General features: G+C 46.7%; 1 protein-coding gene across 1 annotated transcript in view; it reads right to left on the reverse strand.

The window, feature by feature from the left end:
- The window catches only part of LOC124021741 (plexin-B2-like), an 83,728-nt gene that overhangs the window by 25,191 nt on the left and 43,540 nt on the right, over positions 1 to 14,997 (reverse strand). Inside the window, exons 14-22 of the mRNA XM_046336873.1 lie at positions 13,730 to 13,825; positions 12,784 to 12,871; positions 11,657 to 11,820; positions 8,754 to 8,902; positions 7,993 to 8,119; positions 4,294 to 4,430; positions 3,880 to 4,068; positions 1,970 to 2,078; positions 555 to 764 (exon numbers count right to left, since the gene is read on the reverse strand). Of these exons, the coding sequence (XP_046192829.1) occupies positions 555 to 764; positions 1,970 to 2,078; positions 3,880 to 4,068; positions 4,294 to 4,430; positions 7,993 to 8,119; positions 8,754 to 8,902; positions 11,657 to 11,820; positions 12,784 to 12,871; positions 13,730 to 13,825 (1,269 nt within the window). The remainder of the gene's footprint in view (positions 1 to 554; positions 765 to 1,969; positions 2,079 to 3,879; positions 4,069 to 4,293; positions 4,431 to 7,992; positions 8,120 to 8,753; positions 8,903 to 11,656; positions 11,821 to 12,783; positions 12,872 to 13,729; positions 13,826 to 14,997) is intronic.

Genomic DNA, 14,997 nt, shown 5'->3' on the forward strand with positions numbered 1-14,997 from the left:
TTCTCTCCAATTTCGTGGTATTCAATTGGAAGTTACAGTCTTGTCTCATCGCTGCAACTCCCGTACGGACTCGGGAGAGGCGAAGGTCGAGAGCTGTGTGTCCTCCGAAACACAGGAGACATCACTTAACTTGACCACTTAACCTGGAAGCCAGCCGCACCAATGTGTCGGAGGAAACACCGTACACATGGCGACCGTGTCAGCGTGCACTGCGCCCGACCCGCCACAGGAGTCGCTAGTGCGCGATAAGACAAGGACATCCCTGCCGGCCCAAACCTTCCCCTAACCTGGACGACGCTGGGCCAATTGTGCGCCGCCCCATTGGTCTCCCAAGCGCAGCCAGCTGCGACAGGGCCTGGACTCGAACCCAGAATCTCTAGAGGCACAGCTAAGACCACCGTGCAACTCGGGAGGCTGAAGCAGAATAACATTTAAGCCACAATGGCCGACAGGAAAACGATAAGAGAGCATTACCAGAAATAACAAACAAAAAAAATGCCTAAACAGTAACCATGACAACACAACCCCATAAGAGTAGTGTTACTGTTCTTTACCGTAACGATGATGATGGAGGTTTCAGTGATGATGTTCTTGGTCAGTTCATTGAAGAATGGGTCGGGGTGGTACTCAAAAGAATTCAGTTCCTCTATCACGTTGTCTAGCTGGAGGAAGGCCCTAAAGGACTGGGTCTCAGAGGACCTGTTCACCACTGGACTGTCAAACAGCAGCACAGTGTCGTTCTTATGTACGGCATACTGGATGAACTGGAGAGGAGGGCAGAGAGAGAGAGATATTTCATTCCTGGCAGGACACTGTGTCTGTGTTTAGTCTCACAGAAAAGTCTGTAGTCACTGACAAAAACATACAACTCACTGAGTCACTGTTGACATGCTAGCTACCTGCCACGGATAATACCACAGCTAGAGTACTGTACACTAGGACATGCTAGCTACCTGCCACGGATAATACCACAGCTAGAGTACTGTACACTAGGACATGCTAGCTACCTGCCACGGATAATACCACAGCTAGAGTACTGTACACTAGGACATGCTAGCTACCTGCCATGGATAATACCACAGCTAGAGTACTGTACACTAGGACATGCTAGCTACCTGCCACGGATAATACCACAGCTAGAGTACTGTACACTAGGACATGCTAGCTACCTGCCACGGATAATACCACAGCTAGAGTACTGTACACTAGGACATGCTAGCTACCTGCCATGGATAATACCACAGCTAGAGTACTGTACACTAGGACATGCTAGCTACCTGCCATGGATAATACCACAGCTAGAGTACTGTACACTAGGACATGCTAGCTACCTGCCATGGATAATACCACAGCTAGAGTACTGTACACTAGGACATGCTAGCTACCTGCCATGGATAATACCACAGCTAGAGTACTGTACACTAGGACATGCTAGCTACCTGCCATGGATAATACCACAGCTAGAGTACTGTACACTAGGACATGCTAGCTACCTGCCATGGATAATACCACAGCTAGAGTACTGTACACTAGGACATGCTAGCTACCTGCCATGGATAATACCACAGCTAGAGTACTGTACACTAGGACATGCTAGCTACCTGCCACGGATAATACCACAGCTAGAGTACTGTACACTAGGACATGCTAGCTACCTGCCATGGATAATACCACAGCTAGAGTACTGTACACTAGGACATGCTAGCTACCTGCCACGGATAATACCACAGCTAGAGTACTGTACACTAGGACATGCTAGCTACCTGCCATGGATAATACCACAGCTAGAGTACTGTACACTAGGACATGCTAGCTACCTGCCATGGATAATACCACAGCTAGAGTACTGTACACTAGAGGGATTAGAATACACAAGAACTTGTGGAATGGTATACTAACCTCAATGGGAGGGGACTCTAGAATGATAACATTAGGTGTATTGTAATAGTAGTGAGTAGTGTGTACTGACCTCAACAGGAGGGGACTGAGAGAAGTCATCAGCAGAGGGCAGCACCTTCATGGTGGCTCTCTGGATGAGGTCAAAACCACTGCCCACACACACGATCCTCCTGCCTCCACTGAAACACCAGACAACACACACGTCAGCTCTCAATACAACACACACGATCCTCCTGCCTCCACTGAAACACCAGACAACACACACGTCAGCTCTCAATACAACACACACGATCCTCCTGCCTCCACTGAAACACCAGACAACACACACGTCAGCTCTCAATACAACACACACGATCCTCCTGCCTCCACTGAAACACCAGACAACACACACGTCAGCTCTCAATACAACACACACGATCCTCCTGCCTCCACTGAAACACCAGACAACACACACGTCAGCTCTCAATACAACACACACGATCCTCCTGCCTCCACTGAAACACCAGACAACACACACGTCAGCTCTCAATACAACACACACGATCCTCCTGCCTCCACTGAAACACCAGACAACACACACGTCAGCTCTCAATACAACACACACGATCCTCCTGCCTCCACTGAAACACCAGACAACACACACGTCAGCTCTCAATACAACACACACGATCCTCCTGCCTCCACTGAAACACCAGACAACACACACGTCAGCTCTCAATACAACACACGATCCTCCTGCCTCCACTGAAACACCAGACAACACACACGTCAGCTCTCAATACAACACACACGATCCTCCTGCCTCCACTGAAACACCAGACAACACACACGTCAGCTCTCAATACAACACACACGATCCTACAGCAACTCTCTGTTGGCTGAGCTCCCTGCTTGTGCCATCAAACCTGTGCAACTCAGCAGAACGCTGCAGCTCCCTGATGTTCAACCTTCCTAACTTCTCCCATGTCAGCCCCCTGATGTTCAACCTTCCTAACTTCTCCCATGTCAGCCCCCTGATGTTCAACCTTCCTAACTTCTCCCATGTCAGCCCCCTGATGTTCAACCTTCCTAACTTCTCCCATGTCAGCCCGCTCCTCCACACACTGCACTGGCTTCCAGTCAAAGCTGAATCCACCACAAGACCCTGGTACTTACCTACGGAGCAGCAAGAGGACCTGACCCTCCCTACCTTCAGGCTGTGTTCAAACCCTACATCCTAACCAGAGTACTCTGTTCTGCCACCTCTGGTCTCTTGGCTCTCCTACCCCTACGGGAGGGCAGCTCCAGCTCAGCCCAGTCCAACCTCTTCTCTGTCCTGGCACCCCAATGGTGGAACCAGCTTCCCCCTGAAGCTAGGACAGCAGAGTCCCTGTCCGTCTTCTGAAAACATATTTTGTGAACCAACACTCGCCCTTGACTCTTTTCTCTCTTACTAGCTGGGACTTTGAAGATATAGACAGATGAAACATGTCCTTCCAGTACTATGACTGATTCATTTTTATTTAACCAGGCAAGTCAGTTAAGAACAAATTCTCATTTTCAATGACGACCTAGGAACAGTGGGTTAACTGCCATGTTCAGGGGCAGAATGACAGATTTGTACCTTGTCAGCTCGCGGATACAATCTTGCAACCTCCCGGTTACCTGTCCAACGCTCTAACCACTAGGCTACCTGCCGCCCCATGGGGTTGTCCCACCTAGCCATCTCAAGATGACGGCACTAATTATGCGGCTCTGGATAAGAACGTCTGCTAAATGACTAACATGTAATCCTCCTGCCTCCACTGAAACAATAGACGACGACACCATATATCAGGGTCATGTTAGGAAGCACAACACAGGAGAAACCTCTTGAAACGTTTTGAATGTGTCCAATAAGAAACGGCCATTTAATTATCCGCTTAAAAGTGTTTTGCATTCAACTCAAGCTTGGCTTAAAGAGGCGCTTTGACTTCCACCCTCTCTGGGGACTCCACTCACCATACGAAGCTGGTCTTGGGGCTGTAGTCCGTGAGTTTGGGGTTCTCGGAGTACTGGAAGTTGAAGGTGACGGGGACATCCTTGGTGGTGCTCTTCCCATACTTCACCGAGACTCTCAGGGACTCCAATGGAACCTTTTGTCCCTTGTATACACCTGTCTTACAGGTGATCTCACTGCCAAACGACAACCTGAGGGAGAAACGGGGACAGAGAGCATCATGGGAAAGGTCAAACAGGGGTCGTAGTGTTGAGGGGAGAGAAGGTCATCTCAAAGGAACAAGTCAAACACATTTACTGTATGGCTAATATATTTCAGAGATCGGCCTTGAGAGAAGAAGAGAATAGGACATGACTCAGGCAACCTGTCCAGACAGCAACCTGCAGGGGTTGGAAGACAAGTATGATCATCCTTACACTTCACAGGGCGTTCCCCCCACTGTGACAATGACATCATTCTTGTTTGCCGTATCCAGATGTTTCCCAGAGATGGTGATGACTGTTCCCCCGGCCACAGGGCCCTTCAGGGGGGAAACTTTCTCAGGGATGGGGTCCTGGAGGGGATAAGAGATGAGACATCAGTGATAAGGTAACATACTTAGGTCCTGGATGTTTTCTTGACTGCATGACCTGACAAGGAAAAACTCCTCTCCTGACCTTCTAACATTCTATATGGTTATTTAGCAGATGTTTTCATCCAAAGTCTTTTACAGTTAACAACCCAGAGCCCACTGTCCAACAACCCAGAGCCCACTGTCCAACAACCCAGAGCCCACTGTCCAACAACCCAGAGCCCACTGTCCAACAACCCAGAGCCCACTGTCCAACAACCCAGAGCCCACTGTCCAACAACCCAGAGCCCACTGTCCAACAACCCAGAGCCCACTGTCCAACAACCCAGAGCCCACTGTCCAACAACCCAGAGCCCACTGTCCAACAACCCAGAGCCCACTGTCCAACAACCCAGAGCCCACTGTCCAACAACCCAGAGCCCACTGTCCAACAACCCAGAGCCCACTGTCCAACAACCCAGAGCCCACTGTCCAACAACCCAGAGCCCACTGTCCAACAACCCAGAGCCCACTGTCCAACAACCCAGAGCCCACTGTCCAACAACCCAGAGCTCACTGTCCAACAACCCAGAGCCCACTGTCTAACAACCCAGAGCCCACTGGGACCACCAGTTAGACCTCATGTCACGTCCCATTCCCCTTCACTGGTTTATCACCACAGCACAGCTACTGAACACCACAACACAGCTACCTAACACCACAACACAGCTACCTAACACCACTTTATCACCACAGCACAGCTACTGAACACCACAACACAGCTACTGAACACCACTTTATCACCACAACACAGCTACTGAACACCACTTAGTACTTTATCACCACAACACAGCTACTGAACACCACAACACAGCTACTGAACACCACAACACAGCTACTGAACACCACTTTATCACCACAACACAGCTACTGAACACCACTCAGTACTTTATCACCACAACACAGCTACTGAACACCACATCACAGCTACTGAACACCACATCACAGCTACTGAACACCACTTAGTACTTTATCACCACAACACAGCTACTGAACACCACTTAGTACTTTGTCACCACAACACAGCTACTGAACACCACTTTATCACCACAACGCAGCTACTGAACTCCACTTTATCACCACAACACAGCTACTGAACACCACTTTATCACCACAACACAGCTACTGAACAACAGTTAGTAATTTATCACCACAACACAGCTACTGAACACCACAACACAGCTACTGAACACCACTTAGTATTTTATCACCACAACACAGCTACTGAACATCACTTAGTACTGTATTTTCTCATCAAACAGTACTAAGTGTTGCGAGTAGACAGCCAGATCTGGAGCAGACCAACTTAAAACGACGAAGAGACAGACAGAGAGCGAGAGAGCAAACGAGAGCCAGAGAGCAAACGAGAGCCAGAGAGCAAACGAGAGCCAGAGAGCAAACGAGAGCCAGAGAGCAAACGAGAGCCAGAGAGCAAACGAGAGCCAGAGAGAGAACGAGAGCCAGAGAGCAAACGAGAGCCAGAGAGAGAACGAGAGCCAGAGAGCAAACGAGAGCCAGAGAGCAAACGAGAGCCAGAGAGCAAACGAGAGCCAGAGAGCAAACGAGAGCCAGAGAGCAAACGAGAGCCAGAGAGCAAACGAGAGCCAGAGAGCAAACGAGAGCCAGAGAGCAAACGAGAGCCAGAGAGCAAACGAGAGCCAGAGAGCGAACGAGAGCCAGAGAGAGAACGAGAGCGAGAGAGCAAACGAGAGCCAGAGAGAGAACGAGAGCCAGAGAGAGAACGAGAGCCAGAGAGAGAACGAGAGCCAGAGAGAGAACGAGAGCCAGAGAGAGAACGAGAGCCAGAGAGAGAACGAGAGCCAGAGAGAGAACGAGAGCCAGAGAGAGAACGAGAGCCAGAGAGAGAACGAGAGCCAGAGAGAGAACGAGAGCCAGAGAGAGAACGAGAGCCAGAGAGAGAACGAGAGCCAGAGAGAGAACGAGAGCCAGAGAGCAAACGAGAGCCAGAGAGAGAACGAGAGCGAGAGAGCAAACGAGAGCCAGAGAGAGAACGAGAGCGAGAGAGCAAACGAGAGCCAGAGAGAGAACGAGAGCGAGAGAGCAAACGAGAGCGAGAGAGCAAACGAGAGCCAGAGAGCAAACGAGAGCCAGAGAGCAAACGAGAGCCAGAGAGAGAACGAGAGCCAGAGAGAGAACGAGAGCCAGAGAGCGAACGAGAGCCAGAGAGAGAACGAGAGCCAGAGAGAGAACTAGAGCCAGAGAGAGAACGAGAGCGAGAGAGCAAACGAGAGCGAGAGAGCAAACGAGAGCCAGAGAGCAAACGAGAGCCAGAGAGCGAACGAGAGCCAGAGAGAGAACGAGAGCCAGAGAGAGAACGAGAGCCAGAGAGAGAACGAGAGCCAGAGAGCAAATGAGAGCCAGAGAGAGAACGAGAGCCAGAGAGAGAACGAGAGCCAGAGAGAGAACGAGAGCCAGAGAGAGAACGAGAGCCAGAGAGAGAACGAGAGCCAGAGAGAGAACGAGAGCCAGAGAGAGAACGAGAGCCAGAGAGCAAACGAGAGCCAGAGAGAGAACGAGAGCGAGAGAGAGAACGAGAGCCAGAGAGCAAACGAGAGCCAGAGAGAGAACGAGAGCGAGAGAGCAAACGAGAGCCAGAGAGCAAACGAGAGCCAGAGAGCAAACGAGAGCCAGAGAGCAAACGAGAGCCAGAGAGCAAACGAGAGCCAGAGAGCAAACGAGAGCCAGAGAGCAAACGAGAGCCAGAGAGCAAACGAGAGCCAGAGAGCGAGAGCCAGAGAGCAAACGAGAGCCAGAGAGCAAACGAGAGCCAGAGAGCAAACGAGAGCCAGAGAGCAAACGAGAGCCAGAGAGCAAACGAGAGCCAGAGAGCAAACGAGAGCCAGAGAGCAAACGAGAGCCAGAGAGCAAACGAGAGCCAGAGAGCAAACGAGAGCCAGAGAGCAAACGAGAGCCAGAGAGCAAACGAGAGCCAGAGAGCAAACGAGAGCGAGAGAGCAAACGAGAGCCAGAGAGCGAACGACAGCGAGAGAGAGCAAAATAATGTTATGTTCCCTAGAAAATCTGAAGCTTTGATCAAATCTATAAGAATGATAAGTAGCTCAGTACATTCTCATGGGGACATTGTTATTTTGGCAGAAACAAACAAACAAGAAAATACGAACCCCAAAATAAATTAGTGTAAATATTTACCATGAAGTAAAATAGGCTCCCATTATAGATGTGGTTTTTTTAGTCAATCATTATACTCGTTAAATTCCCCCGTTAAATTCTGTTTCCTTTCAACAGATGCTATTCTGAATTCTAAGAGCATCTCCTAAGAACTAAGTACATTGATGAACGTGGAGATGTAAAACCAGCAGAGAGAGACTAACATAGTGGCTGTATGAGCACTGAGCAGAGCTTTAACCACACTAAGAGCCATGTACAGTATGAAACATCAGATCACTCCTGCACAGTGTGACTCTTACAACAGTTAGGAGTCATGTTGGGGTAAAGACTGGCCCTGTAGCCGTATGAAACGTACCCTGTAGGTGAAGAGGACCTCTGAACGTCCTCTCCTGCCCCCCTCCACCTCCACCTCCACTACCCCCTGGTAGATGGGACCTGGGTGGTCCACTGAAGACCGGACCGGACCGATCTCACACACAACACTGGAGAAGACACAGAACAGCTGGAGTAAGACAAAGGCCCGGTTTCTCCACCACACACACAAGCAGACATACTGTACATGATGTCTTTAATGAAATATGTTATTCGCTGGACATAAAAGTCCATTACAGGCAGGGCCGGTCCTTGCCGTTCTGTCGAGACCAAAAAATGCTACCCCCCCCCTTCACAAACCGAGAATAGTCCCAGTAAGCAAAATGATGTTGAAAAGACATCTAAAATATGTATTTTCTAGACGTTTAAATCGGGTTCATTTTCAGTTGTGAATTCAAGTTGAAAAGACGTACAGTAGCAGTCAATAGTTTGGACACCTACTGTACTCATTCAAGGGTTTTTCTTTATTTATTATTTTCTACATTGTAGAATTATAGTGAAGACATCACAACTATGAAATAACATATGGAATCATGTAGTAACCAAAACATGTGTTAATCAAAATACATGTTATATTTGAGATTGTTAAAAAGTCGCCACCCTTTGCCTTGACGACAGCTTTGCACAATCTTGTCAACTTGTCAAAAATGGACGGAAACAAACTTGAAACCACTGATCTTGACAACGGGATGAAACCCCTGGACAACAGCTGTGATTATTCATTTACCCCCACTATCACTATACCTGGTGGAGACAGAGTATCTGTCCCCCTGGTGAACACAGTCCACTCCAGCCACCGTCACCTTCTTAATGTCCTCCTTCTTTATGCCCAGGTTAGACCCTTTAATGGTCACCACTATCCCACCGTTCAGAGGCCCAAAACGAGGGATGATCTGTGGGGAAGAGAGAGAGAGAGGATGATTTAGATGAGTGTGGTAGATTAATATAGAATATAATGGTCAGTGGCATCAGTGTGTATATAGTAGAACAGTCGTTACAGTAGTAGTTCAGTGTGTATATAGTAGAACAGTCGTTACAGTAGTAGTTCAGGGTGTATATAGTAGTGAACAGTCGTTACAGTAGTAGTTCAGTGTGTATATAGTAGTGAACAGTCGTTACAGTAGTAGTTCAGGGTGTATATAGTAGTGAACAGTCGTTACAGTAGTAGTTCAGGGTGTATATAGTAGTGAACAGTCGTTACAGTAGTAGTTCAGGGTGTATATAGTAGTGAACAGTCGTTACAGTAGTAGTTCAGTGTGTATATAGTAGTGAACAGTCGTTACAGTAGTAGTTCAGTGTGTATATAGTAGTGAACAGTCGTTACAGTAGTAGTTCAGGGTGTATATAGTAGTGAACAGTCGTTACAGTAGTAGTTCAGTGTGTATATAGTAGAACAGTCGTTACAGTAGTACATTACATTTACATTACATTTAAGTCATTTAGCAGACGCTCTTATCCAGAGCGACTTACAAATTGGTGCATTCACCTTATGACATCCAGTGGAACAGTCACTTTACAATAGTGCATCTAAATCTTAAAGGGGGGTGAGAGGGATTACTTATCCTATCCTAGGTATTCCTTAAAGAGGTGGGGTTTCAGGTGTCTCCGGAAGGTGGTGATTGACTCCGCTGTCCTGGCGTCGTGAGTTCAGTGTGTATATAGTAGTGAACAGTCGTTACAGTAGTAGTTCAGTGTGTATATAGTAGAACTGTCGTTACAGTAGTAGTTCAGTGTGTATATAGTAGAACAGTCGTTACAGTAGTAGTTCAGTGTGTATATAGTAGAACAGTCGTTACAGTAGTAGTTCAGGGTGTATATAGTAGAACAGTCGTTACAGTAGTAGTTCAGTGTGTATATAGTAGTGAACAGTCGTTACAGTAGTAGTTCAGTGTGTATATAGTAGAACAGTCGTTACAGTAGTAGTTCAGGGTGTATATAGTAGTGAACAGTCGTTACAGTAGTAGTTCAGTGTGTATATAGTAGAACAGTCGTTACAGTAGTAGTTCAGTGTGTATATAGTAGTGAACAGTCGTTACAGTAGTAGATCAGTGTGTATATAATAGAACAGTCGTTACAGTAGTAGTTCAGTATGTATATAGTAGAACAGTCGTTACAGTAGTAGTTCAGTGTATATACAGTAGAACAGTCGTTACAGTAGTAGTTCAGGGTGTATATAGTAGTGAACAGTCGTTACAGTAGTAGTTCAATGTGTATATAGTAGTGAACAGTCGTTACAGTAGTAGTTCAGTGTAGGGGTCGACCGATTAATCGGCATGGCCGATTTCAAGTTATACAATCGGTAATCGGCATTTTGAACACCGATCATGGCCGATTACATTGCACTCCACGAGGAGACTGCGTGGCAGACTGACCACCTGTTATGCGAGTGCAGCAAGGAGCCAAAGTAAGTTGCTAGCTAGCATTAAAATTATTTTATAAAAAAACATAAATCTTAACATAATCACTAGTTAACTACACATGGTTGATGATATTACTAGTTTATCTAGCTTGTCCTGCATTGCATATAATCTTTGCGGTGCCTGTTAATTTATTATCAAATCATAGCCTACTTCGCCAAACGGGTGATTTAACAAGCGTATTCGCGAAAAAGCACTGTCGTTGCACCAACGTATCTAACAATGAACATCAATGCCTTTCTTAAAATCAATACAGAAGTACATTTTTTAAACATGCATATTTAGTTAATATTGCCTGCTTACATGAATTTATTTTTACTAGGGAAATTGTGTCACTTCTCTTACGTTCTGTGCAAGCAGAGTCAGGGTATATGCAGCAGTTTGGGCCGCCTGGCTCGTTGTGAACTGTGTCGAGACCATTTCTTCCTAACAAAGACCGTAATTATTTGCCAGAATTTTACATAATTATGATTTAACATTGAAGGTGGTGCAATGAAACTGCAATATTTAGACAAAGGGCAGTGCATTTGATAAAATACAGAACGGTTTCGTATTTCATTGAAAAAATAAACGTTTTGTTTTTGAAATGATTGTTTCCGGATTTGACCATATTAATGCCATAAGGCTCGTATTTCTGTGTGTTATTATGTTAAGTCTATGATTTGATATTGGATAGAGCAGTCTGACTGAGTGGTGGTAGGCAGCAGCAGGCTTGTAGGCATTCATTCAAACAGCCCTTTCCTGTGGTTGCCAGCAGCTCTTCACAATGCTTCAAGCATTGCTCTGTTTATGACTTCAAGCCTATCAACTCTCGAGATTAGGCTGGCAATACTAAAGTGCCTATAAGAACATGCAATAGTCAAAGGTATATGAAATACAAATGGTAAAGAGAGAAATAGTCCTATAATTCCTATAATAACTACAACCTCAAACTTCTTACCTGGGAATATTGAAGACTCATGTTAAAAGGAACCACCAGCTTTCATATGTTCTCATGTTCTGAGCAAGGAACTGAAACGTTAGCTTTCTTACATGGCACATATTGCACTTTTACTTTCTTCTCCAACACTTTGTTTTTGCATTATTTAAACCAAATTGAACATGGGAAAGTTGAGGACAGCATGTGTAAGAGAAGAGTAAGACAGTGACCGCTAAAGGGAAGAAGACAGGAAGGAAGAGTGCACCAGACAGAGGAGAACACCTCTAGTGATAATCAGAGACTGTTCTCACCTCAGTGATCTTGGGGTTGGGGCACTGAGCTGGTTCTTGGGACCGGCACAATTCTCTGTACACACAGGACCTCATGTTGGCACACCACACACAGCTGTATTTGGGGTCAGCATTCTTACACAGGCTGCAGTCCTCACGACCCAGAGAACAGTTATACAACACCACTAATAGATGGAGAGGAGAGGAAGAGGGAGAGAAAGAGGATAGAGTGAGAGGAGAGAGAGGAGATGGAAGAAAAGGAGAGAGGAAGGGGAGAGGAGGAGGATAGAGTGAGAGGAGAGAGAGGAGATGGAAGAAAAGGAGAGAGGAAGGGGAGAGGAGGAGGATAGAGAGAGAGGAGAGAGAGGAGATGGAAGAAAAGGAGAGAGGAAGGGGAGAGGAGGAGGATAGAGAGAGAGGAGAGAGAGGAGATGGAAGAAAAGGAGAGAGGAAGGGGAGAGGAGGAGGATAGAGAGAGAGGAGAAGGTAGAATGGGAGAGAGGAGGAGGGGGAGAGTGAAGAGGGTAGAATGGAGAGAGTAGGAGTGAGAGTAGGTAGAGAAGAGCAGGGGAGAGGTGGAGGATAGAGTGAGAGGAGAGGGTAGAATGGAAGAGGGGGGGAGAGGGTAGAATGGGAGAGAGGAGGAGGGAGAGTAGGTAGAGAAGAGCAGGGGAGAGGTGGAGGATAGAGTGAGAGGAGAGAGGAGGCAAAATGGAAGAGAGGAGGAAGGGAGAGAGAAGAGGGTAGAATGGAGAGAGAGGGAGAGTAGGTAGAGAAGAGCAGGGGAGAGGTGGATGATAGAGAGAGGAGAGAGAGGAGAGGGTAGAATGGGAGAGAGGAGGAGGGGGAGAGAAGCAGGGGGGGGGGGGGGTTGAGAGAAGGGGAAAGGGATCAAGCAACAACTCCATACCAATAACCCACCAGCCTGTACAGGGTTCACATCTTATTCAAATAAGCTTGAACTTTGTCCCAATGTATGAATAATAATAATACAATAATAATGGCTGAATATTAAACATGTCCAATACTGGGGTTATCCAACGCAGGTCCATTAAGGTGGAAGAGTTGAAATGGATCAACAGTTGTTTGAACAGTGCATTGAACAGCAGCGCTGCATCAACTCCAGTGTGTCAGACGGTCTGACTCACCAGTCAGAGTGCTGTCAATCTTCTTCTCTGTGTCTCGGTCTTTGATGTGGAAGAACACATTGACCTCCTGCTCCTTGTCGTAGGCAAACTAACACACAGGATATACACAACAGAGAAAAATGACATCTGAGTTACTGAGGGCCAGAGACATGTCAAAACACACTTGCTGGCTCTTTTTCTCACTCACACAGGACCCCACCACACACACACACACACACACACACACACACACACACACACACACACACACACACACACACACACACACACACACACACACACCAGGGTTTCTGTTAACTGGTTATAGCTGGCTTTTGGACAATTAAAAATCTGACCCAGAGTCTGTTTGGAATAGGCTATTTCTTTCTTGCACAGAATCACAAGCTGACCAATAGGTCAACTGTTCTATTGTGGGGGATATTAGATTGACAGGCTGGTGATTCTGCTGTTCTTTACTCGTCTTGTTGTCTGAGGAGATGTCGGCGTGGACAGTTATTCTATCATCTTCACCGTGAGCATCGTTGCATGTTCTGTTACGATGAATTACCATAATGTAAATGTTATTTCTGTCACTTTGAGCACCATGGGTGGACGCCCTAATCAGGTTACCACCCTAACCCTAACCACCCAATGCATATGGGTCCGGCAAACTTCTCAAACGTCTTAAATTATAATACTTCCTGTCAAATATCCAGCACCACATTTTCCTAACAAAAACACTGACATGCACGCATGTACACACAATCCACACACAACATAGCTTTTAACTCCATACTGGCAGCCTCTCAAACTCTGTATGAAAACAGATGGGTGGAGAGACAGAGAGAGTTAGAGTACTGGCTGGAGGTGAATGTCTTTGGGACTGAGAGAAAAGACTTGTACTGCTCATGTGGGGCGCTGGGATGTAAAACCTGTGTTGTCTCAAATAGAGGTGGATATTACTGACCTCATAACCCTTGAAGTTGAACTTTAACCCCTCATTAAAGGTGAACTCTTCCTCCGTGTGTTTCATGAGCTCCGTGCCAATTTTAAATGTGTGATCCTGGAGAGAGAGAGAGACAGAGACCCACACAGGACAGACAGACACACACAGGACAGACAAGAGACCCACACACAGGACAAGAGATACACACAGGACAAGAGATACACACAGGACAAGAGATACACACAGGACAAGAGATACACACAGGACAAGAGACACACACAGGACGAGAGACACACACAGGACAAGAGATACACACAGGACAAGAGATACACACAGGACAAGAGATACACACAGGACAAGAGAAACACACAGGACAAGAGACACACACAGGACAAGAGACACACAGGACAAGAGACACACAGGACAAGAGATACACACAGGACAAGAGAAACACACAGGACAAGAGAAACACACAGGACAAGAGAAACACACAGGACAAGAGAAACACACAGGACAAGAGAAACACACAGGACAAGAGAAACACACAGGACAAGAGATACACACAGGACAAGAGATACACACAGGACAAGAGAAACACACAGGACAAGAGAAACACACAGGACAAGAGATACACACAGGACAAGAGATACACACAGGACAAGAGATACACACAGGACAAGAGATACACACAGGACAAGAGAAACACACAGGACAAGAGAAACACACAGGACAAGAGACACACACAGGACAAGAGACACACAGGACAAGAGACACACAGGACAAGAGATACACACAGGACAAGAGAAACACACAGGACAAGAGAAACACACAGGACAAGAGAAACACACAGGACAAGAGAAACACACAGGACAAGAGAAACACACAGGACAAGAGAAACACACAGGACAAGAGAAACACACAGGACAAGAGATACACACAGGACAGAGAAACACACAGGACAAGAGAAACACACAGGACAAGAGAAACACACAGGACAAGAGATACACACAGGACAAGAGAAACACACAGGACAAGAGAAACACACAGGACAGAGATACACACAGGACAGAGATACACACAGGACAAGAGATACACACAGGACAAGAGATACACACAGGACAAGAGAAACACACAGGACAAGAGATACACACAGGACAAGAGAAACACACAGGACAGAGAAACACACAGGACAAGAGATACACACAGGACAAGAGAAACACACAGGACAAGAGAAACACACAGGACAAGAGATACACACAGGACAAGAGATACACACAGGACAAGAGATA

The sequence above is a fragment of the Oncorhynchus gorbuscha genome, unplaced genomic scaffold (assembly GCF_021184085.1).
Source record: "Oncorhynchus gorbuscha isolate QuinsamMale2020 ecotype Even-year unplaced genomic scaffold, OgorEven_v1.0 Un_scaffold_1193, whole genome shotgun sequence".
Lineage (NCBI taxonomy): Eukaryota > Metazoa > Chordata > Actinopteri > Salmoniformes > Salmonidae > Oncorhynchus > Oncorhynchus gorbuscha.